The sequence below is a fragment of the Pterocles gutturalis genome, unplaced genomic scaffold (assembly GCF_000699245.1).
Source record: "Pterocles gutturalis isolate BGI_N339 unplaced genomic scaffold, ASM69924v1 scaffold2667, whole genome shotgun sequence".
NCBI lineage: Eukaryota > Metazoa > Chordata > Aves > Pterocliformes > Pteroclidae > Pterocles > Pterocles gutturalis.
Window position 1 is genome coordinate 56494 of NW_010115174.1, and position 25282 is coordinate 81775.

The 25282-nt window shown below is 38.7% G+C and overlaps 1 protein-coding gene across 1 annotated transcript in view; it reads right to left on the minus strand.

Annotated features, from left to right (window-relative positions):
* CDK19 (cyclin-dependent kinase 19) overlaps positions 1 to 25282 on the minus strand; it is a gene marked incomplete at its 5' end in the record, with an annotated part of 75260 nt that overhangs the window by 17977 nt on the left and 32001 nt on the right. The window contains 2 exons of the mRNA XM_010075077.1: positions 16255 to 16386; positions 17811 to 17868. Of these exons, the coding sequence (XP_010073379.1) occupies positions 16255 to 16386; positions 17811 to 17868 (190 nt within the window). The remainder of the gene's footprint in view (positions 1 to 16254; positions 16387 to 17810; positions 17869 to 25282) is intronic.

Here is a 25282-nt window from a genome sequence, read left to right on the forward strand (position 1 = left end):
GAGTATCTATTCACGCATTTTCATACTATATAGGAAGCACTTTTGGAAGCGGTTTATCTGGAGGCCAAAGGGCTTGCCGCGCTCTTGCTTTTCATGGCTTTCTGCAGTGCTCACTGTCCATCACATAGCGAGGGAGAGGCTGGGCAGCTGCTCGTTCTTCTATTCACTACAGCTGTATCCAGACTGACTTTTTCCTTTTACAGAAATAAAAATTCTAGTATTCTTGTTGACAGCAAAGCTGAGCTGGGAAATCTCCGTGATGCGACACAGCAAGCTTCAAAACTCTGTTGCTCCCTCGTGAGCTGCAGTGTGTGAGAGCAAAGCCTCTGAGGCAATGCATTCCCACTTCCTGACTCTGCACAGAGAGCACATTTTAAACCCTTTGAGAATTCAGAAGGACAGACATTGTACCAACTGGAAATTACATCTGAATAAACATTGGTAACTCCTAAGCTGGTGTTGTATTTTCTATGGGATGGCAGTAGTGGACAAGGCAAGCATGAGAATACTTAAGCTCTGATCAGTCATTTTATTCTCTAGTAGTTCTTAGTGCTAGGGTTCAGCTCTTTAGGTTTCCAGCCAGATACTCTTCAGCTGCAAAGAACTAATGTAAAGTAATCCAAAATACTTAGTACAGAAAACCTGGAGCTTTAATTTCCATAAGTGAAGATTAAACAGCTGGAAAAGGCCTTATAGCCGTGCAGCTCAAGCAGGTCAGGGTATTCCCTTCGTGAATCTAACTCTTAGGTAACCTGATCTCGAACACATCCTTGGCACATATTGAAGCCATTCTCACAGTTAATGATCTTCTGCCAAGTTTGGCTAGACCCTTTTTTTTTATTAACATTCATAATTTACAGTAATCATTTACCACATGTGGCATTTTTCTAGCAGAAATGCCTCGTTACATTCTGGCAAGTTTAAAAGCTTCATCAATACAAGCAGTCCTAATAGGCATTTATCTCCTACATTGTTCATATTAGTCAACCAAATACAAACTTCAATAATTAGTAATTTCCCTATCCAGTATCATTTCATGTGTTTTCAGTTTGTGGTCCCTAAAAAAAGATTAGTGATCACTACATCTATTCCAAACCTATTCCAGATAAAAAGCGCTACCCCTCAGAAGCCAGCATTTACACAGGCAAAGCTTAAAACACATAAGCAGTATTTTTCAGCTACAGTGCATTAGTAGTCTAGTGCACATCTACCTCTAGCACAAGAACTCCTTATAATGGCGTACAACAATTTCATTATAAAGAAAATTTCTGTTTAAAAGCAACTGCCAAAAATTGAGGCAAACTACAGACAGTATCCATTTAAACTTGTTATGTCCCAGAACCACTGAAAACAGCGTCGTATAGGTCCTACATGGTTGCACTGGATAACAAATGTTTTCCCATCTGATGTCCTGGGAGGATCCTAATAAATATAGCAGAGTAATATAACCATTCCTATAAGGATGGTTCTGTTTCCTACATTTTCCTCTTCTTAGGTTTCAGGAACGATCCATGGTAAAAGGTGTTCACTGTTTGGGTGTTTTTTGGTTGTGGGTTGTTTTTTTTTGTTTGGGTTTTTTTGGTTTTTTGGGGTTTTTTTGGGTGGGGGGGTGGTGGTTTTTTTTTTCTTTGCCCTCCAAGACTTCCAGACTCCTGACTTACCCCAAGTTTACACTGAACCTGATTGCAAGCCAGTTTTGCTCCCTGGCTCTGGAAAGAGGGGTGGAAGTGAAGGTTTTCACAGCGTACTCCTTTCCCCATACTCCTCACTGAACAGCTTGCTCAGGTCCCATTCAGACTTATTCACCAGTGAAGTATCCTTCTACTCTAACAATATTTCTCAAGTGCTACATAATTGTATAAAAGGAAAAAAACCCAGACTTTTAAAGATGGTTGCTTGTGGTTGGTGAATAGACTTTCCATATATATGCCTGGGTGCACGGATTATTAGAATATTTGTACAGCTGTCCATGTCCCATTTTTAAAACCTGTAACTCTAATAGCTTTATAGGTCAGCTACTAAAGACGAGAAAATCCTGCGTGTCCCACTTGACTTCAGTGCTATAGCCAAGGAGCGAATACAAAAGGATGCTGACATAGCCATTTTATTGATACGGCTGATTAAGCAAACAAACGCTCATGTATTCTTTCTCTTCTATGGCACAGTAATCTCATTTCTGTATTTGTTCCGATACTTTGGAAACATTCTTTAATAATATTACAACAATTTAAGACAATAAGACAATTTACTGAGCAATAGCCTTGATTTTCAAAACAAAACATCTTTTCCCATGCATATTAACTACAATGTTTTACTGAAGACAGGACAGAGTCCAAGACGAAATACTTTATGCTTCTTAGCTATATCCAAGAAAAGAAATACATAAACAAGCTCTTAGCTTCATATAATCCTTTAATGAAATTATGTTAAAGAAAGAAAGCTAAGAATGGGAAAACTTCTATTTAGCTGCAATTGATGTGTGGAACTCATCATTAGTGAGTTTGGTCTAGCAGCTTCAACCAACCTGCTTTTTTTTTTTGTTTGTTTGTTTGGTTTGAACACAAAGTTTAGACTCTAGGACATCTCTGAATGCTGATAAAGGAAGTAAACAGTGGATGGATGACAGAACAGAACTCCTCTACGTCCACCAACAGCTAATGCAACAACCAGGGTAACAAAGAGCTAGTTAGCACAGCCTTACCCCAACAAGGCAATCCAGGTCACCTATAAAGAGCTACAATGTTTTATATAAGATTCACCAAATCTTTCAAATCATAGAACCATTTAGGTTGGAAAAGACCTTTAAAACCATCTAGTTCAACCATAAACCCAGCACTGCCAAATCCACCACTGAACCATGTCCCTAAGTGTCACATCTACACATCCTTTAAATACCTCCAGGGATGGTGACTCAACCACTTCCCTGGGCAGCCTGTTCCAATGCTTGACAGCCCTTTCAGTGAAGAAAGTTTTGCTAATATGCAATACAAACCTCCCCGGTGCAAATCAAGACAAGAACAACGAATACACCAATGTACTCAAAACCCAAAAGGTGGCCGTGCAACAAACATGCCTTATTTTTCAAATAAATATCAATTGGTCTAATGAAAAGGTATAACCTCTTCATAAGAAAATCTTGCCTCTCATGCTGAGCTTAAGCAAAAAAATGGTGTCAGTGGGCCAAGACTCAGAAATCTGCTATCACCCATTGGTAAGTTAGGCAATGTTTACCAGTCTTTTTAGAAACAGCATCCCAACAGAATATGACTGAAGAACAGAAGTTTATGTGGTAAAGTCACAAGGATTAATGTTCTGCAGACAGAAAAAAATACCTCTCAGTAATCTGAAGGATGCTCACAGACAGCTAAACATGCACCTAAGAGCAATGTTTTGTTTCAAGAGCACAATCTCCTCTGCCATGATGTAGAGTCAAGATAATTCAAAACTTTTAAAGACAAAACCATATTAATCCAAATCAGTCATGAAATCTATTATCCTCACACTTTTTCTATCTGCATGCCTCCATCCTAGCCTTTTAAACTAAGCTGCCCTCTTCTCATGTTCGTACTAAGAATTTAATTCATTTTAATTCTACAGCTTAAAAATTTTGAAGCATCTTGACTGACATTCCGAGTTCACCAAAACCAACTGCAATTTTCTACAGGGCTTTAGTGGGTCAGGATTTCTTCATTCTCTCTAAACAGAGTTATTTTCTTGTCAAAATATTTATTTTCACACTTAAATTTCTATTCCTCAGTATGTCAGCAGATCCTGGATCATATGATTTCAGACTTCTGCTGTGCATTAGACACATTATCTAGCTTGCAACATTACACTTAAATTACTGTGGTAAGCTTGACAATACAGGTACAATAGATTTAATACAGGGAGTGGCAATAGGACCAGAGGTCCTAAGTAGTCCTCTCATGCACCAAAAAAATATCATTGCAAACAAAGAAAAAACCGTTAAAGAACTTAAATCTTTAATTTACAGAACTTCACAACCAAAAATCTGGAAATTCCAGGTTTATGGTTCTACATGCAACCTTGTATTTTCCTATGTACTGAAGAAGACAGGAATCCTCAAGGCAGGGAAAAAGCAATCTTACCAACAACTGAACCATAGATAGAGCACAAGAATTAAATTTTTAACAACATTAGTAGCTTGAGAATTAAACTTTTACCAACATAATACTGCTTTTGTAAGGATTTTCAGTGCCTGTCTTCCCAAACACTCCCCCTTTCCCCCCCAAATCCTATATACCATTTTCATCAGCATTTCTTCAACCCTTCAGTTATGTCTCCAAGACCACTCCTGTATAAACTACATTAACTACAGTAGCTAGCAGCAGAGCAGGCTAACATCCTTGAGAGACAGAATAGTGATGGTTGTATAAATGCAGAATAGAGCAATGATTCCATCTTCTTTCTTCTCACAGTTGTTCTTCCAGAAACTATAGTGGGTTCCAGCCCACGAGGAAAGTGTGTTACAGCCTCATTTTGTCCCTAATCCTAAACCTTCAGATGCGCCAGAGACGGCACACAGCTGTTATTTTTATGCCAACTCCAGTATCTCCAAGATGTAGTAAACATACTGCTACTTTTGTTCCAGCAACAGCAGTGCTTACACCTCAGAGGGTCCAAGAGGTACTCTGTCAGAGGGACAACACTTTTCATGGAAACAAAGAGAAAAATGGTCTTTCAGTGACAAGTCATCAAAAGCACAAGGAATGCAATGGGTGACACAAAAGACAGCTTTATAGCCTCAGGGCTACTTCCCCCTACCAAATATCAAACAACTGCAGCACGTAGAAGAAGTATAAAAGCTTCTCACTGCAAAGGTCACAAGCCTCTTTTACACTGCAAAGAATCAGGCAGGTCTAATACAGGAATTGTTACCATTTCCTCCAGTAACGATGAAAGAATTAAGAACAGGCAAGACATGCTGCTGTTTGGTAAAATAATATTTACAAAGCTTTTCAGGGAACATCCACAGCTTTGCATTTTCACTTTATCATATGAAAAAAAATGATTGACAGCATAATCTCATCATAGGACCAGAAAGCCAGGAACTCCTGATTACTAATTATGGTGCTTTATCATTAATTTCCCTGCTCCTCCTCCATTTTTCCCCCCATCTTATTCCATCACTGCAGTAAGTGTCCAACATTATACAATATTTATTGTACAAATAGCACAGCAGATGTGACAACTGTTGCCATTTTCTGTGCTCTTCTGAACTGTAGCAAATGAGAAGTAAGCAGTACATATTCTCTGTAAAGGGAAATACACAGTTTTTCCTAACTAAATGCAGAATATTTTAAGAAAACAGCTTTTCCTTACACAATGGAGCTCTTTGGAGGTCACCTCCACACTAAATGAAGAGTGACAATGAGTTTATAATCTGTTGTGTGCTCTCACTTGGCTTATGTCATTAACTATGACAACTTTTTACTAGGTCCAACATGTCAACACCTTCAGAGCTAACATAAGGTGAGCAAAAGGCCTGCTATCTGTTAGATTAAGTTATAACAAGGTATATGTGTGAAGCATACTTTTCCAGTCTGTTCCAATTCACAAGCCCTGACAGGCTTTTCTGGGACTTAATGCTTTTGATGCCTACCTTACTTCAGTCAACAGAGAGGAACACACACAAAGAAATCTTGTGTCTCATCAGGAAGAGACTTATTTGTCCTTCTAAACAGTGCTTTACCATATCTTAACATTTCTGCTACTAAGGGGTTCAGCCTTACAACTATTTCTAATAAGGCACTGAGACTACGTAATTATAAGCCAATCTATTGGATAGGCAATGAAATAAACTGCTGAGAAACGTAATTCTGCTGTCAGTCACAGCTATTGCCCAGAAGTCTACTTATGAAGCAACCCCACCTGTCTTGAGACCAAGTCCTTCTACTAAATCAGTGCTGCAGTGTTGAAAGCTTCAGTTGATACTGCTGAAATAATTGTGCCTGAAGGTCAAACTGATGGATTAGCTAAAAAATTCCTCTGCACCAGAAGTATGCACCTTGTTATGATAGCACTTACTTGGTTTTCAACCAAAACCAACTTTTGTGAGTGAACATGTGAGATACGGTAGTAAATAGAGCACAGTTAAAGCCTTCATTACTGCACTAGTTAGCTAGGGTAAAGTGTTTATGGAACCAGGTTTTATAACAGATCACCTTTTGGATCTTTAAATGGCAACCTCATGTTTCATTTAAGAAAACTGAATCAGCCTTTAGTCTATTGCTTTGTAAAGGAAGCTTTAAAAAATAAAGCCAAATAAACATCTCTAAGAGGCAAGTTCAGCTCTGCACTAAACCATTCACCTGCTCATATACAAAAGGAACAATGTATTTCCAGTATATGCCAAAGAATCACGACATATCCCAACTGACATGTACAGGATGGAATTCAGTATGAAGAAAAAGTGGACAAAAGGCATCTCCTAACCTTCTCCAAATGCTCAGTTTTGCTTTCTCACGTCATCATTCATGTTCCATTGCCACATTAGGATCCATTATTTGCACTGGCCTATGACAGACATTGCAAGAAGAACTCCTGCCTTACTTCCCTACATCTTTTTTTAAACTGAGCTCACAGTGCAGGTTGCTCAAGGAGGTTAGAGAAACAATCCTGCTGCTGCAAAGCTCATCTGCCTGGTAAAGGGCAAAGTCAGTGGGACAGTAGAAAAGGAAAAGCTTGCTCATATAAGAGGCCTTACAGTTATCAATAGTTGTAAAGAACATGAAACTGAGGGAAAAACAATCAGAATGAAAAAGACATGGAACTGAGACTATTACTGGGAAGGAGGCTTTCTTGGCCCACAAATCATTGATGATTTTTGATGTACATGGGGCTAAGCATAGATGGATTTTTGAAGGCACCTCTTGATCAAAGAGGTTTTCAATCACAAAGCTATTACTATAGAGGATATTCTGCCTTCTGAGTATTTTTATTATTTTATTTTTCCTGCTCTGCAATAATCCATGTACAGTTACGTCATACTACTCATCACACAACAGCAAATCTGCTGAACTATTGAATAAGAAGGCAAAAGCACCTAGTTCTTCCCTTTATCACAGAATGTCTTGGGTTGGAAAGGACCTTAAAGATCGAGTTCCACCCCCCCTGCCATGGGCAGGGACACCCTCCACTAGACCAGGTTGCTCAAAGCCTCATCCAGCCTGGCCTTGAACACCTCCAGGGATGGGGCATCCACAGCTTCCCTGGGCAACCTGTTCCAGTGCCTCACCACCCTCATAGGAAAATATGTCTTCCTAATATCTAATCGAAATCTACCCTCTTTCAGCTTAAAGCCTTTACCCCTCATCCTGTCGCTACACTCCCTGATAAAGAGTCCCTCCCCATCTCTCCTTCAGGTACTGGAAGGCTGCTATACGGTGTCCCCAGAGCCTTCAGTTCTCGAGGCTAAACAATCCCAACTCTCTCAGCCTGTCCTCGTATGGGAGGTGCTCCAGCCCTCAGGCTATCTTCAGGACCCTCCTCTGAACCTGCTCCAACAGGTCCTTGTCCTTCTTATGTTGGGGGCCCCAGAGCTGAATGCAGTACCCCAGGTAGAGTCTCTTAAGAGCAGAGTAGAGGGGGAGAATCACCTCTCTCAACCTTCTGGTCACACTTCTTCTGATGCAGCCCAGGACATAGTTGGCCTTCCGAGCTGCAAGCGCACATTGCCAGCTCACGTTGAGTTTCTCGTCAACCAAAACCCCCAAATCCTTCTCTTCAGGGCTGTTCTCAATCCATTTGTGCTGGGGATTGCCTCAACTCACATGCAGGATCTTACACTTGGCCTTGTCGAACTTCATGAGGTTGGCATGGGCCTGCCTCTCAAGGTCCCTCTGGACAGCGTCCCTGTCCTCCAGCATGTCGACCACACCACACAACTTGTTGTTGTTGGCAAACTTGCCGAAGGTGCACTCAATACCACTGTCCATGTCTCCCTCAATGATGTTAAACAACACTGGTCCCAATACTGACCTCTGCAGAACACCACTCGTCTCCATTTGGACATTAAGTCATTGACCAGAAAATATAATAATATCTTTTGTAAGAGGAGAGAATCATGGACATATGAAAAAAGTATTGGGTGACTATGAGGGGAAGTTTACGGGTTAATTTACAGAGCAGTCTAAATCAGGACAATTAGCAGATTCTATTTGTGATTTGATAATTCACTGGTTCTGTTTTCCTTTTCTTTTTTAATGTCCAGAATGTGTGTATATCTCAAGCTAATTGCAGATGCTAAGTGACACGCCAGGTTCTTAGAAAAATTAATCCATTCACTGCATTAACAAAAATAATTAATAAAACTTATACTGGGGCTCCCTGTTATCATTAACTGATTTTATCTTCAGGACAATACCATTAAGTAGCATCCCCCTTTTGTAGATAATGAAAAAAACACATGGGATGGATTAAATGACATGCTGTAAACTACACACAACACTTGGGACTGAATTAGTATTTAAATCCAAGTCTCCTGAGGCCCAGCTTACTGTTCTAAAGAGATAAAACTTCACAGTCTGCTCCACATTAGAGTACCTCCACTGGTTTTGTAACAGCAGAGACCAGTCTGACCCACTGCCCTGTTCTCATTCTCCTGACTATTAAGCTGGTACGCACTCCAACACACCTCTCAGACTCTCCAGAGTTGACAATGGCCACCAGCTTTACTAGCTGATTTCCAGACATCAGCGTATTTGAGTAGCAAGAGCAGTAGAGCAGTTAGAAGAAGGCAGAAACTAGTGAGCTAGATCTCCAAACGGTTAATGCTTTGAAGTGTATAACAATCCTGTGGATTATATTCCTTGAGTTGCTGTCAGCACCTCAAATTTTCCAAAGTACTAATTAATGTAGCTTTAAAATGTTTTATTTAACTGACCTAATAATCCCTTATAAAACTTTACATTTCTTAGGTGATTGCAGTGATAAGATTGCAGAGCATGGCAAATGTTTCTCAAAAAAAAAAAAAAAAAGCACGTATAGTATTTGAGAGATCACTGTCAAGCAAGAGGAAAAAACAGCAGTAAATCATCCAGCACCTGCAATAACTAGATAAGAGAGCAACAATTAATCTTTGGTATTAAAATATTTTGCCTCTCAGAAAAAGCATGAGAACAACCGTGATAATTAAAATAAAGAAAGTTTACCACATGTCAAAATAAGCTTACCACAAAATATCATCTGAATCCAATTACTTCCCATGTCATATAACATTGCCCAGGGCATGAACAAGGCTCCCTTCCTGGTGTAGCCTGAGTTTTTCTTTTCAGAGTGCATAAATGAATATGTTCCAAACTCTCTACTTCACTTTTCTAGTTTTTCCACAACCCTTTCCCCTCAAATCAAAATCTCTAACAAACAGGAATGTGGATCCCTATGGAGCAAACAGCAGCTGACTGACTATAGATTTGCTTTTCTTAACTATCTCTCGTGGATATTTAAAAGCAGTCCCCATACTCCCATGGCTCCACAGCCCACAGGCAGGGAATCTCCCCTGTGCATTTTTCGTAAGGACTTTTCAGTCTTCTGGCTGGCCCCATTTGTAACAGCTGGTTTACCAGATTTTCCAGATAGGTCTTATTTTTCCCCCTTCCCCCAGCCTTTCCAGAACAAGAGACCAGAAGAGCTTTAGGTATCAGCCTGACACTTCCAGAGGCCCAGCCAGCACGTCAACAATCTGTCTGCACGCAGTAGAGACATCTGATGCACTCAGAACATGTGGGACTCGCTGCATAGGCAATATGGAACACACATGCACATACTTCCATCCTAAATCCTACATAATACACCCAGGTACCTCCCTCTCTTTCTTTCCTGCATAAAGTCAAATGTAGTTGTTGAAACTGATGGATTCCAGCATTCCTTATAAATTCATCCCCTTTGATACACCCAATATTTTCCTGTGACATTTGCTTTCAAAGGCACTTTGATATGTGCTTATACCTTTCACACGCTTCCAGCTTCCATAACCATATGTTAGTCTGGAAATAGAATGAGGTGACAATGCACAGCCCAAGCTTTAAATTACAGTTTCTCTATACCCTTGTATATTGTTTGGGTTGGTAAATGCAGTTGCCACATGGCCATTTCTGACATTCCTGATGACTTATAATCTAGACAAGTGAGGAAAGGTAACTAAACAACTGAGGTTTCTCGGGTTCTCAGATTTATTTTTTCACAATAAATAAACCCATCTTTTTTTTAGTGCAGGACAGTGTTTCAGCCTCGCATATGGGGTGGTTGAATGATCACTCTAAAGAACTCCTGCCAACAAAATCCAAAGCATCTAAAACACTATAAGCCATCTGATGCCACTTATCAAACATACTATTTCTTTAATTAAGGCAAGTGGTAAAGAGAGGTAAGACAACATGTTCTTGTTTGATAGCACTGCTAAATATACAAGCTGCAACTTCATAAAATACAAGTCTTCATTATGCTAATTCCTTGATATTATGCTACAAGATGCCCCAGAATGAATCACAGTAGAGACTGACAATGCTTTCTTAAAAACCTACAATGAAAAAGAGTTCTTACTTACTAAAACATTTTCTATTTTGATGTTCCCGGAGTAAAAAAAAATCTGACTAACGCCTCCTTTCAAGCCACAAGCCAGCTCACCTTTTCCTTCATTTTGCCACAGTAATTTCCTTTCCTTTCCTTAAAGCTATAGTGCAGAAGTCTTTGCCCATCAATGAAAGGAGCACTGTACCTTGCCACTTACTTCAACCTTGTTTCTTTAGTATTTTGAGTATAAAGGCATTTTCTGTTGTGCTGGAGACTTTCTAGAAGCACAGTAATCTTATTAACATTGCCATGAACGCAAGCATTTCACAGTTTTGCAGTTACTTGGTTTCACCGTAAGCTCATTCAAGTTATTTTTATTTGCATATTTTACTTCTTTGCTAGAGTATTAGGATCCAATGAACACCTGGGAACAGATTCTGTTTTTAAATTACGGTGCTGGAAATACAGAACAACTTTCACAGGCTACAATAAATTTAGTACAGATTTATATTGTGGTTACAGAACAGAAAGTGACCTTTGACTTCTACAACACTATTTTCCCTACTTGCATTCATATGCTATATTAGTTCCTTGTAACTATGGTAGCAGATATATATAGAAAACTTTTATAATCTAAGCCCTACTTGTTAGTAAAGTTCACAGTTCAGGAAATTAAATATTATTCCCCAAGAAATCCAAACACGGGCTTTTTACTATCCTCTTAACACGCAGAAAACAAAAGCTATTTTTGTTTTTCAGCAACAGTATTTTTCTGACTCCTTTATCTCCTTTAAACATTATATTATAATGTGATGAACTACTACTTGTTCTGCAAGCAAAAAAATGAAACGTAGAATACTTAATTACTATGAAAGAACAAATTAAATAAAGGGGAAAATGTCATTGCCTCTACCTACCTCTAAAATAATGAAATATGCTTATAAATAGATTTGTTTAATACATAGTTCATTCTAAACAGACTTTATTTAGTCAAATTTTTCAAAGTTAAACCCACAAAATGTGACTAAGATCAGGTCCAGAAAACAAAGACAAAAATTCTGAGACAAAAGTCAAATTCTGATTTCATTCTTTGATCATCTGTGAGAATTATTTTCATGCCAGCAAGCATACCCAAAGGCTTTATTACAAGAAGAAAAACAAATTGGACACTATAGGTGACAGCATCCAGGATATTATGAATACGCTGATAATAATTAACATTACATGCGAAGCTAAGACAAGGAAGAGAGTATTATATACAGAATACAGAAAATATATTTAAAATAAAATAAAATCAAGACTAAGTCAGTAAAAACCTAAGCAAACATCTGCATGATGTAGCAACTGTTTGACAATGTTCAGTGTGTTACAGCAGAGAACTGATGACAATGCATTCCTAGTAAATTCAAACAAAAATATTTCTCACAATGAAATAATTGGAAGAAAACAGACTAAGGCTGGCATGACATTGCTTTAGCCTTATTTTATTGATATTTACTAATTACACAAAATTATATATTATACAAAGGGCATAAGAAAATAGCTACGGAAAATAAGCAGCTATACCAAATAGCCTGTAATTTCCTTTTTCATAAATTGCTATATCTAATCACCTTTCTTCTAAATTATTATTTCCAACTGAATAGTGCTTGAACAAGAATCTTGTATAATTTATGAGCTATTACTAAAAGTGATACATTAGGGCTCCTGAGAATTATGTAATATTAAGAGATGTTAAAATTATATTTCTTCCTCAGAGATTTAAGAGAGAGCTTTAAGAGTTGCGTCCTTTGCCAGAAACATCAGCATTCACGTTAAACTCTCACTAGGCTGCTTAGCTCATTAAGTTTGCCTTTTTTTTTAAGTGCACATAATGCTACAAGCAAAACACAAGTCTGGACTCAAACTGCATGAATATCACGGCTGTCATTTTGTTACTCACTTCTTGCCTTTGCCTTAAAGCCGCACATAAATCACTTCCAGGTACCTTTATTCTTTTCTTTTCTCTTCAGTCTCCTAATCCTTCAGTCAGCCTACAAATCTCACCTTGCAACTTTCCTTGTTTTCATGTCCATATTTTTTACTTTGCTGCCCAAACCATTTTGAGTGCCCTCAGCAGTCACACTGCACACCAAGTACTACATGACCCACTCACACCCCTCCTGCGGATTCACTGGTGTGGATCTGATACAAGAAATAAAAGCCTCAGAAATAACAAACTGTTAGCAAAACCAGATCTTTCTGAAGCAGCATCATTCTCTGAAGTCTCATAGGGACTCCTTGGCTGTATTTTAGTATAGACTACAGATCCCTTGGGGCAAGAACCAAGTAATTTATGACATAATTTTTAAAAACGGCATTACACTAATTCATTCTTCAAAGAGATATCCTGAGATAATTGTACCTATCACCCATCTAAATCCGCAAACAATATGCTATCTATCAAAAAGAGGTAACTGTCAGTTAAGGTAACTTCCCAGTACCATGCACACAGGTCACTCAGTAATCTGGTCTGCTCACATCTGTATTTCACAAAATCAACATAGTCAGGGCAGTTTAAGCATCTAATTCACAGGTGTTTAAGGTAATCCTGTTGGTATTTTCTCTGAACACCTCTAGTAACCGTTTTCACCCGCTGCAGGGTGCGGCAAACAGAGACTTTAAACATCCCAGTTTGCATGCCCTGGGAGCCTGCTTCAGACGACATGGGATTGTGCCACAACCATGGGCGGAACACTACAAGGCTCCATCCCCTGCACCCACTGAAGAACACACCCTGGGAAATCAGAGGCCTCAACTGAGACAGTGCTCCAAAGGGAGGGAGCTGCTACCCAGGACTCGGGGTGCAGGGTGACACTCTGGTTGGGGCACCGAGTCACCAGAGAAAGGGGCTGTGGGAGGATGTGAACAGACTCCATAGCATAATGGAGAATAAACAGGACACGAACAGGGTCACCTCAGAGACCTTGCAAAGGTTTCTGAAGGACGTCAGGGTAAATATCTTCATACAGATACTACATGTGTCATCTTTCAGATCTGCTACTCAGGAAGAAGGAAGAACTGGTTGGGGATGTGATAATCAACGGCAGCCTTGGCTGTAACAACCATGCAGCAGTGGAGTAGTGAAGGCAAGTAGCAGAACACAGGCCCTGGGCTTCAGGAAAAACTGTCTGGATCATCAGGGTCTGAAGGTGGTGGTTAATGGTTTATACTCTAACCTGGAGGCTGATTTACAAGTGAAGTACCACAGAGGCCTATGAGACCTATCCAACTTACTATCTTTACCAATGGCCAGGAGGAGGAGCTGGAACACCCCCATCAAGCTGTGGATGAGGGAAAACTGGGGAAACGGCTGATAAGCTTGAGGGTAGAGCTGCCATTCAGAGGGAACTAGACAGACAGGAGGAATGGGACACAGGAAATTCATTAAACTCCATGAGGACAAAGTCCAGCATCAGTGATAGACTAACCTCCTGCAATGGTTCAGGTGGGGGACTGACTGTCCGGAGAACATCTCTGCAGAAAAGGATGTGGGGGTTCCAGTGGACATTAGCAATACACGAACTATGAGTGTACCTTGGTAGTGACGAAGACTAACAGCACCAATAGGATGTATTGGCTGTATGAACAGGAGCACAGACAGTAGATTGAGAGAAGTGATTACCCCCCTTTACTTAGCACTTGCTGGACCACGTTTGGGCCACTCTGGGGACCTGAATACAAGACAGACTTTGATAACTTGGAGCAAGTTCAGTGGAGTGCCACCAGGATGGCCAGAGGCTGGAGAATCTGCTCTGAGAGAGGAAACTGAAGGACACAGACTTGTTCAGATTGAAGAGGAACCTATGAGCAGCCTCCCCAGTACCTATGGAGAGGTGACCAAGAGGATGGAGTATACAGTGGTATACAACAGCAGAATGAGAGATGCAGGCATAAACTGAAACAAGAAGTTCTGACTAAGTATAAGGAAAAAATTCTTCATTATGAGGATGATTTAGCACTGGAATAGGTCATTCAGAGAGGGTGTGGAATCTTTGTTCTAAGTAGTTTTCAAGACCTGGTTGGAGAAATCCCTCAGTAGCCCAGTCTGAACTCAGAGTGGACCCTGCTTTGAAGAGGAGGATGGACAAGAGACCTCCTAATGTCCCTTTCAACCTGATTGAATCTATCTGCAATTAGTATTTTACTTTGGACTAGGAGTTTGCTTTTGAAATTGATCAGATTGCCTACACCTGTGATGCTTCAGCTTGCACTGCCTAGTTCTCTCAGCGTACACAAAATAAATTCCTTTGGGATGAAATTAACCTGAAAGGTGCGCATCAGACAATAATGAGTAGTCCAAAGAGAGAAAGCCGAAAGTATTCCCCTTTCTTCAAAACACCTAAAATGCGGATGCTAGGTACTCCGTATCATTTTGCTTAACAGATGCACTTGTATTGTGCCACACTACCGGCTAATGTAGATGCTGTCATCTGAAGAGTTATGTTTTTTTCCATTTCAGCAGATGAAAAGGAACACTAGCACACAAACCCTAACTTTTTGGCTTTTTGATGCTGACAAACTTTGTCCAGGATAGAAATGCATGTTACCTGCCTGCAAGACTGAATGTATATATCCTCACTAGAGCCATGCAGAAGTCTTTTTGCCCTTCTTAACAGTTCCTGTATATTCAAGACAAGATCTACAAACAAAGCAGCGTTTTGCCCAACTCAGGTCCTCCTGCACTGGAGGATTCCAAATAGGAGAGAAGAGCAATAAAGAAATGTGAAGTGCAAGTCCACATCAAAGTCAGGTGACAGTTCATTAATTTTTTTAAACCTTTTGCTGTATATGATAGTTTGACAAACAGGAGTTATTTGAGAAAGCCAGACTGTGAGACTTAATTAAATGTGTTGGCCCATCCAACTGAAAATTCAACACAGATGCTAGTATAACACGGTGTTTTGTAACTCTTGAACAAAGGCCCACACAGCATCTCCAAAAACTTCTGTAACAGGAAAATGCCTGCAACTCCCAAGAAAGCCACCTCTGTACACACAGGAGTGATTTAATCCCATTAACAGAGGGACACCATTTCCTTTGCAGTTCTCTTCAATATATAACCTAATCATGCAGACAGGATACCTCCTGTGCATCTCAGTGTTTTTATTCTCTAAACAGGTAGGCACCAAAGCTGATTGTGCTTATCTAACTTACTAAGGAGGAAGGAAGACAACAGCCTGGCCACCAGCATTTCCTGAACTTGGAGCTTCATAGGTCATCAGAAGTGAATGATCTGCAGGTTGTGCACAGCACAAGAGACCACCCTTCTCCTCATCAAGCCACACACTTCACAGAAGCATCTGGACATAAAGCACCCTAGAAGAACGCCACTTTAACAGCCATAGGTCTTTCCCTTTTGAAGGTTTACAAGATTACAAGATTTCTGAGCCCATACCAGAAAGCCATATAAACCAATGCAAAGAGTATGTTTATTTTAAAAACAAACCAAAACAAACAACACATTTAAAATGTCTAACATTAATCTAAACTCATATTGAAAAACAAAAGCACGGGCCTCAACAAGTTGCAATCTGGATTAATATTTTATGAATTGCATCATACTCCATTTGTTGCTACTTCAGGAAAAAAGACACCTGGTCAGTTGATCATCGTATCTACTATACAGCTACCCTCCTTTACAAAACTTAAAGGTAAACCTCTTTCTTACACAGAACTTACCAATGGCCTTTGTGTAATGTCTGGCTCCAAGTAACAGCTCTGGAGCTCTGTACCAGAATGTCACCACAACTGGATCCAGGTCTGCCAATGGCTTCAAAGGTGAGTTGAACAATCTTGCAAAACCCATATCAGCTGGGGGCACGGGGGGAAAAAACCAAAAAGAAAAATAAAATAATATTAAAAAATTTAATACAAATAAATCAGGACGTAACAGTGTTGCCAAAAAGCAATTATAACAAAAGCTCAAAACCATTAAAATTTAGAAATCAAAGTTTCTAAGAAAGCAATGAGTTACTCATAACAATGCTTGGACAAATTTACGTAAGACTGAATTCCATTTACTTAATTTATAAGACTATGAAGGATGACATTCGACTTCTAAGTGTTTTCACCATAGTATTGTAAAACTGTACATAACACAGATGCCCATTTATTTAAATAGAACTGTAACAGAAACCTGGTAAACTAAAGTCAATAGTAGTAGGTCTCTAACATACATTTTCTCTTTTATTTTTCTATATGTTTACAAAAGTATGAGCCCTTGTGACTGCTATATATCTACCTAAAGTGCAAAACCAAAACAATTGCAGTGTAGATTGTTTTGCACTAATTTTCAAATTATGGCTCCTACTTGATTTGGAAGAATGAACTCCAGAATCAGGAAAAAGTTTTTAACTGGGAACTAATGGAATCGGTGAGTGTACACTGTTACAGAGGTGTATTTGAAATGTAAGCATTCATTTTATATAACTAAAAAATTCTGTCTAGAAACAACCTTGTAAGTAAGATTATGAAATGCTAGATGGGAAAGTACAAAAATTGTGTGTATATTCAAAAATCACACATTTTAATACAAGTCTGAAACTTATATTTTACATAACTTCACCTAAATCTTTCTGCTTCTGAAGTTATGAAATGCCAAGTGTAATTTTCTTACAGCTACCCATACTAACACATGCATATGAAATCAGAAATGGTTAGCTGAACATTTTCAAACACAACAAAAATCAATGAATAGAAAAGAGATTCCAGTATATCATTTCTTTCTTGATGACTGCCACATGCTTTGTTAAAATAAAGTTTATAACCACATGACTCGGGCTTATGATTTGCACAGGTAATTACCTGTGTTTCCCACCTTGACGCCGAATAGCCTTTCGCATAGCAAACCTTTGGGCCTCTACAAACATGGGCATTGATATTATTTATATAAAAATAATTAAGAACAAATACAATTTATACGTAACAATGTTATACTAGCTAACCATAGTAGAAGTAAAAACAACCCCGGCCACAACCATGTGCTTATTACTTTCTTGCTTCTTACAAGTGCTTTTATCTCACTAGATATCCTTGAAAAGCTTTATAAATGTCTAATAATATGTTTGGAATCTCTTAAGCTTGTACATTTAGTGAATGAGATTTAAAATTGAACTAGATGTTGTGCATACATACACGCTCAAAGCATAATGAAGATTTGTTTCTATCTTGTACTGAAGAAGTAATTTTTAAAGTAAATCTTTATCTGTGTAATGAAATTTTCTCAAAATGTTTACCTATTTTCACTCTTCCTCTTTCAGGACCTTCACCCATTACCAGAATGTTTGCTGGTTTCTGGAAAACAAAAAGCAGAATATGTAGTTGACCAGCCTTTGATGATTACCTTTGAGAATAATAAAATTGTATAATTTATTTTATAATGAAAACATTTCTATAAACATCCTTACATGTAAAGTAATAAGGTATAAATACCCTTAGTCTAAAACTACCATACCTTTATGTTTTGCTGACATTTAGTTTTTATCCCTAGTTACCAATTTCACAATTAGAAAAACAGTACTTTAACATTTCACAAGAAGAAATGCAATCTTTAATTAAATTTGCATTTCTATTTTTACCAGAATGATCACACTGATTGGCAAGATTTTCTTCTACAGGAAAATTTTATACCAGGTTAACATTTTTGCTACATATCGACAACCTGGCAAGAACTACTTTTGCTAGTATAGCTTATTCAAAATTATGCCAACTCTTGTTATGCAAAATCATAGATGAGAGTTGCTTTTGTTATCATCATATATAACCACATTTTTAGAGCTGTGCTTGTTTTTAGTGTATGATAAAAACCACACTGGCAAAAGCATATTTTTTCAACAAAGTAAGTTGATTTCATGCTATGAGAATTCACTTAAAACAGGAGTATACAGACAGCTACATCCACAAGCTTTGGACAGTGTAGACAGCAGCTTTACAAGTAGAACAATCTGCAGTTGTTCATAATCAGCCACTTGTGAACATCATATAAAATCTGCACATGACATCACGGCAGTTGTTCTGCAATGAGGATCTACGTTCCCTCAGACATCAATAGCCATTTCTTGGAAGCTTTTCCCCTATTGTGTTAACAGCTGTAAAGAAGTAAACAAGATGGAAAACATTAAGTGATTTGAATGAAGAGACACAGAGTTTGAAAGCAGAGTTTTTGGAAGGATTATCCAAACATTAATTATATTTCATGTTCTCCCTAATGCCTGGAGAGGTCTGAAAATGTAGAAGAATCTAAAAGTCCAGAAAGCCAACATCAGAATCTCACTTAACTTCTCAGTTCCTAACACTCGCCACTACTTACCTGAATTGAGACACTCAAACTAGTGCTACTAATTTGTCTCAAAATTGCAAATCCTTAGCTTTTTTGAAAAAACAAAATAAACCATATAAAAAAGAAACAAAAAACACTACTTCACCTATTTTTTTGCCTTCCCTTCCCACCTCACCCTCAGAGGTAGCCATTGCTTCTTCCCTGGCTCCAGCCACAGCCTCTCTTTCCAATCCTGCTCCAGATGTCATTGCCTCTTTTACTCCTCCTTTTTAAATTTCAGGATATTTCTCAACACCATCCCTGACTTCTCATTCCCCAACATATTTTTGGAACCCTTCAAGAGGGGATATGCACTCCCTTCTTGAGAACACAGTTTTAATTGATCTCGAGTAAACGCTCACCAGCAAATCTAGGAAAGACAAGATGATGCTTGTGCTTAGCTAATATTTAATGATAATGAAAACAACACTTCAAGGCAACTGGTCAAACTCTGGGTTTACATTTATGTATTACCCTGAACTGAATATTCTGAAGAACAGAACAATTCCATCCTGCATATTCAGAAACCAGGCAGCAAGGGAAGCATGCAAGTTTGCACTACACTTTACCTCTTTCAGAAATCACATAGCTAAAATTGTCCCATCTTCATGAACCTCCTCTGGACTTGCTCTAAGTAGTCTAAGAGGGCCTCTAATACAGCCCCCAACATAAGAAGGAGAAGGACCTGTTGGAGCAAGTCCAGAGGAGGGTCACAAAGATGGTCAGAGAGCTGGAGCACCTCCCGTACGAAGACCAGCTGAGAGAGTTGGGCTTGTTCAGCCTGGAGAAGAGAAGGCTCTGGGGAGACCTTATAGCAGCCTTACAGTACCTAAAGGGGGCCTACAGAAAAGATGGGCACAAACTTTAACAGGGCTTGTTGCATCAGGACAAGGGTTAATGGTTTGAAACTAAAAGAGCATGGATTCAGGCTAGATATTCGGAAGAAATTTTTCATTGTGAGGGTGGTGAGGCACTGGAATAGGTTGCCAAGAGAAGCTGTGGATGCCCCATCCCTGGAGGTGTTCAAGGCCAGGCTGGATGAGGCTCTGAGTAAACCTGATCTAGTGGAGGGTGTCCCTGCTCATTGTGGGGGGGTTGGACTAGATGACCGTTAAAGGTCCTTTCCAACCCCAACCATTCTATGATTCTATAATATCTGAAACAAATCCTACTGTCATCCATAAGATGAAGAAAATGGGGGTTTAGGTAGAGGAAAACACAAGAGCCCAAACAGCAAAGAGATCAAAATCTGACACATGCTTAGAGTAAGTCATGTCTCTTTCCTAAGAGGTCAGAATTTCATTCATGAAAGTTTGAGAAGCCTTGCTTAAAATCATTAACTAACTCCTTAGCAAAGGCAGAGGTAACTCAACAAGGACTACACTTCTGAACCAGTTACATCCCAATTAATACTCTCTGTATTTTCCTCAAACTCTCCCCTTGCTGAGAACACCAAACACCAGCTGGGAGGCCAAGCGATGCTGCTGCATTGCCACCTATCTAGTTGCTATAGAAACAACAGTCTCTCATTTAAGATCAGCTATAAAAATGAACAGAGAAATCCCTGATGAGAAATGCAGTTGAGGTTTGACTGTCTAAAGAATATATGCAAAAAGAGCAAAGTCAATGGCAATAAATGACTGGAGCAAAAATCTTAAATATCTGCTAAAAAGGATGTAGATGACAATTTAATGGGTTCTTTACAAGTAATAAGCATGGATAATGTATTTACTTTTCCACATCAGTGGGAAAATGGGAATAAAGCAATTAACAGGTCTTAGTGGGAGAGAAATGTAAATGTTGGGCAAAAAAGTATGTTTTCATAAATATTAGAAGTATCATGAATGGAACTCCTATCGACATCCATGTTACCTTAATCAATATGTTTCTGATTTAAATATTTAGACAGTAGATTAGAATAAAGGTTGAAGGAAAAGAAACCACCTATGGTCTTGAAAGAGCAAAATGGGTCAAAACAGGAACAACAGCCTAACAATAGATGACAATACTTTAGTTTTAACGGTTATTGTTGTTATCTCCTCAAGTACAGCAGTGACACAATTCTTAAGAGATTTGGTGCAGAATTACTTTCCTGTGAGAAAATGTCCACAGGGACATAACACTTTCCATACACCATTCTTTATTGTTTATATCCAAACAAATGTGTTTCCCTTTTGGAATGTATCACTCGACAAAGAATAATCTGAAATTAAGAGGCTTCTATTGTAAAAGAGATTGGAAGCCTTCTAGATAAAAGCTCTCCCCACAATTAAAGAAACTGGCTTGTGGTGAGGTCTTTTCAAGTCTCAATTACGTAAAACAGCAATTGTAAACAGCACAGTGTTGATACACAGATGTGCTTTCAATTCAGAAGCCAAAACAAGAGCAGTGGTGATTTCATTGGAGCTTTTAGCACACTGCTCCACAAATGACAAAGGTCCTAAATGAGCTAACAGTGTTCCGCTCCACAAACATTGTTCAAAAGACAACTGAGCCTTTAAATCCAAGATTAAGAGGGAGAAGCAGATTGTTCACAGAAATTTGCAAACAAAGCTTTTGTTCTTCTCATCTGCAAGGAAATGTAGGCACTTTCCTGCCTTAAGTCTATGCTATTCAAACCCAGACGTTGTCTTCAGATCAATATACTGCATACTGGTACTAACACTTTTGATAACAATTGATCTAATTAATGGAGAATTTAAAAAAGAAATTGTTCTTAAAAGATTTTATTATGCATTGCAACCCTCCACATTATTATCACTTCCATTTGAATTACTTCCATTGAAAATACATACAGAAAAACTGTTACCATCATGTCCCTCTCCTTCTTTAGAAAACCACTTGGTCAACATTTGTCTAGTGCTTCAGTATCAGAAAAAAAGTATACCATATAGAGTAAAACATCTTCATGAAGCTCTTGGAACGAGTCCAGAGGAGGGCCACAAAGATGATCAGAGGGCTGGAGCACCTCTCCTATGAAGAAAGGTTGAGGGAACTGGGCTTGTTTAGCTTGGAGAAGAGAAGGCTCCGGGGAGACCTCACTGCAGCCTTCCAGTACTTGAAGGGAGCCTATAAACAGGAGGGGGAGCAACTATTTACAGCGGTTGACAGTGACAGGATGAGGGGGAATGGTTTCAAACTAAGAGAGGGGAGACTTAGGTTGGATATTAGGTGGAAATTTTTCACTGTGAGGGTGGTGAGGCACTGGAACAGGTTGCCCAGAGAAGCTGTGGATGCCCCATCCCTGGAGGTGTTCAAGGCCAGGCTGGATGGGGCCCTGGGCAGCCTGCTCTAGTGGTTGGCAACCCTGCCCACAGCAGGGGGGTTGAAACTAGATGATCTTAAGGTCCTTTTCAACCCAGGCCATTCTATGATGCTATGGTCTTCACACCTGCTTCTTTTTAGAAGCCTTATATATTGCGAACTCATACTACAGTCACTGCTCTGATTACACAAACACACTTTGAACTTGTTTTTTGTCAGCTGTTATCCTTAACTTTACAAAAAACTCCACCCTATTTCACTATATTTTTTGCCTAGATTTGTAATTCATACAATTTTCTTCTACTGTTTCTGTCCTCTGCTGAAAGTATTGACCTTGTAAAGCAATACCATTAACAAATCCCGTCAAGATATTTGTCATTTCACCCAAATCAATAATGTTTCTAAATATACTATCAAATTGAGCAAGGCCAAATATAAACCTGATTACTACAGGACATGATCTAAAAAGGCAGTAAAATCACAAGGAATGCAAAATGCTTTGAAATAGTAGATCACTCAACTAAACTCAAAACTCATTTAAATCTAAAAAGGATGAAAAAATCAGAGCAATCACGTTAAGTAAATATATGACAACACAGGAAGCAAGGAGAACCACAGAAAGCTTTTATAGCTAAATTGAAAAAAAAGTCCAAAAGTTACTACGCAATAAAAAATGAAAATACAAATATGCACATGTAAAATTTTACAGTTAAGTGTCACCAGACTGTTCTCTTTAAAAAGTTTCAAAAACATGCTTAATTATCATTAGAGGAACATTAGTGACAACAAAAACATTTGAAAATGTATTCATGGCATGTAGGAAATTAATGCATATAAACATATTAATCAATATGGCAATAATAAACACATAGTAACAATTATTGTCTTTCCACTCTTGCTTCTTATAAAAATAATTTTAAAATTAGATGTATACAGAATTAATAAAGACATGGAAATATGTGCCATTATTTGAGAGGAAAAAAACGTTTTGCATAATTCTGAGAGATGGAAACTGGATATTCATAAACCATTATGTCAGATTATGTTAAGAACTTATGTATTTAATAGCTGTTGCACTGATATGGTCAAAATAGTCATTAATTCCAGATACCAGAAATTCTAATAGCAACTAGAAGTGCAGAATTTACCTCAAGCTCTGAGAGTGATAGTAAAACGTATTACTAGCTACAAGTAGGAACAAACGGTACAAAAGATATCCGAGGTATTTCTTTGTAATTCCTTAGATAAAGATTTTGGTTAAACACATTCCTTGCCTGTATCAGTTACATGTTGAGAGGGGAAACATACTGTTTTCATACCAAAGGAACCTTTTCATGTTTATATATTCTTATAAAACTTTTCTATGCACAGAAAACAAAAAGTAAAGGAAAGCAGAACTACTAAAACTACGCCTACAGTGCAGTCACGGATCTGCAAGGATTAAAACAACAACAAGACAGACCCTGAAACAACTTAAGGCTATCTAGCCTACAACAACAGCAAAGATGTGACTACTCAGGCTTCATTACAGACTGATTTAAAGCAGCCCATGACTCTGAATACTTATCTGGAGAATCAGTCAAAATCATACCATGCTGGGGTTGGACGGGACCTCTGGAGGTCATCTGGTGCCAATCCGGCTCAAAGCAGGGCCAACTTCAAAGTTAGACCCCACTCTGAAGCTGCATCAGGCTGCTGAGTGTCATAACCAAGGGAGCTGCGATGTTCCAAGGATGGAGGTTCCTCAAGTCTCTCTGGTGGGCAACCCCTCGCACTCTCTGACCACCCTCATGACGAAAAAGTGTTTCCCACCACCTCATCAAAATGTCTCTTGTTGAAATCTGTGTCTGTTCCCTCTTCTCCTTCCTCTGTATACCTCTTAAAATGGCTTCATCTTCTCCAGAACCTCCCATTAGGCAGCTAAAGGCCACTCTGAAAACGCTGCGTGCTGGTGTCCCAGTGTAGTGGCTGTAAAGCTGATGCAAGCAAAGCTGTCTCTGTCACCCTGCTATACGCCTATTGCACCTTTGGCTGAAGTTACATAGCTATACATTCAACACTGGAAAGACATATTTGAGATGACAAAGTCAGCCTAGATGACAAGTCCAGACACTGGAACACGCTCACTACAAATACATTTTACCATGGGAAAGACAAACCTTGCACCCCCACTTTCATTTTAACCAAATCATATATAATCACATACAGACGAGCTACCCAGTAGGTTCTATTCAAGTTGCTATGCCCATATTGCTAAGCCACTCTTATGATAATGAAATCGGTGGACACATAGAGTGTTCATGTCTCTGTTTTACTTCATTTTTCATAGGTTGGATGTTCTCTTGAGAGGTAATTAAGCATATACCTCAACTGACATTAATTCTTTAAATTCACTCCCCTCAGTCCTATCCAGGCACTCCCCAGAAATGGCCAAAACATCCATGTTCCTTATAAGAATGCTCTGCTTCAAAAACAATTTGAAACAATGGTTTCTTAGGCAATTACTAAAAAATATATTTAATTTATAAACTCAAGGTGTTTGATCATTGTTGAAACAGGAAAAGACTATTCACCAAGCTCTATTCCCTGGTTAATCAATGGATGATATAGTTGCAGTTATGTCACTAGAAAATGGACTGCAAACACAAGGTGAATATGAAATAAGAGTAATCACAATAGGAGAATATAATTCTAGGCTACATAAAAGTTCAGAAATGAAACAATCTTCTTTTCACAGACTATTTCTTTCAGGTTTCTTATGGCTGACAGAGCATTAAATTACTGTGAAACAAAAATGAAAACTCCAGACAACTTTGGATGCTGGGCATCACTTCTATTATAATAATCTTCACAATGTACCAGTGTACCAGTGGTTTCACCCCAATCAGTGACATTTCAGTTCAAGTGAAAAAGAATGAAAAAAAAAAACAAACCCTCACATTAGGAGAATGCCAAAAACATTTGATGCAAATTAAATTTTATGTTGCTATGCAACATTATCCAAAGCATTCTGCTGGTGCTAGTACTGTAATAGCATATTTGAACTTAAAATGTTACATGCAACCTTGAGAAGGACAAAGAAGGGGGAAGACGGAAACAAACAGAAAAATATGATCATAAATTATC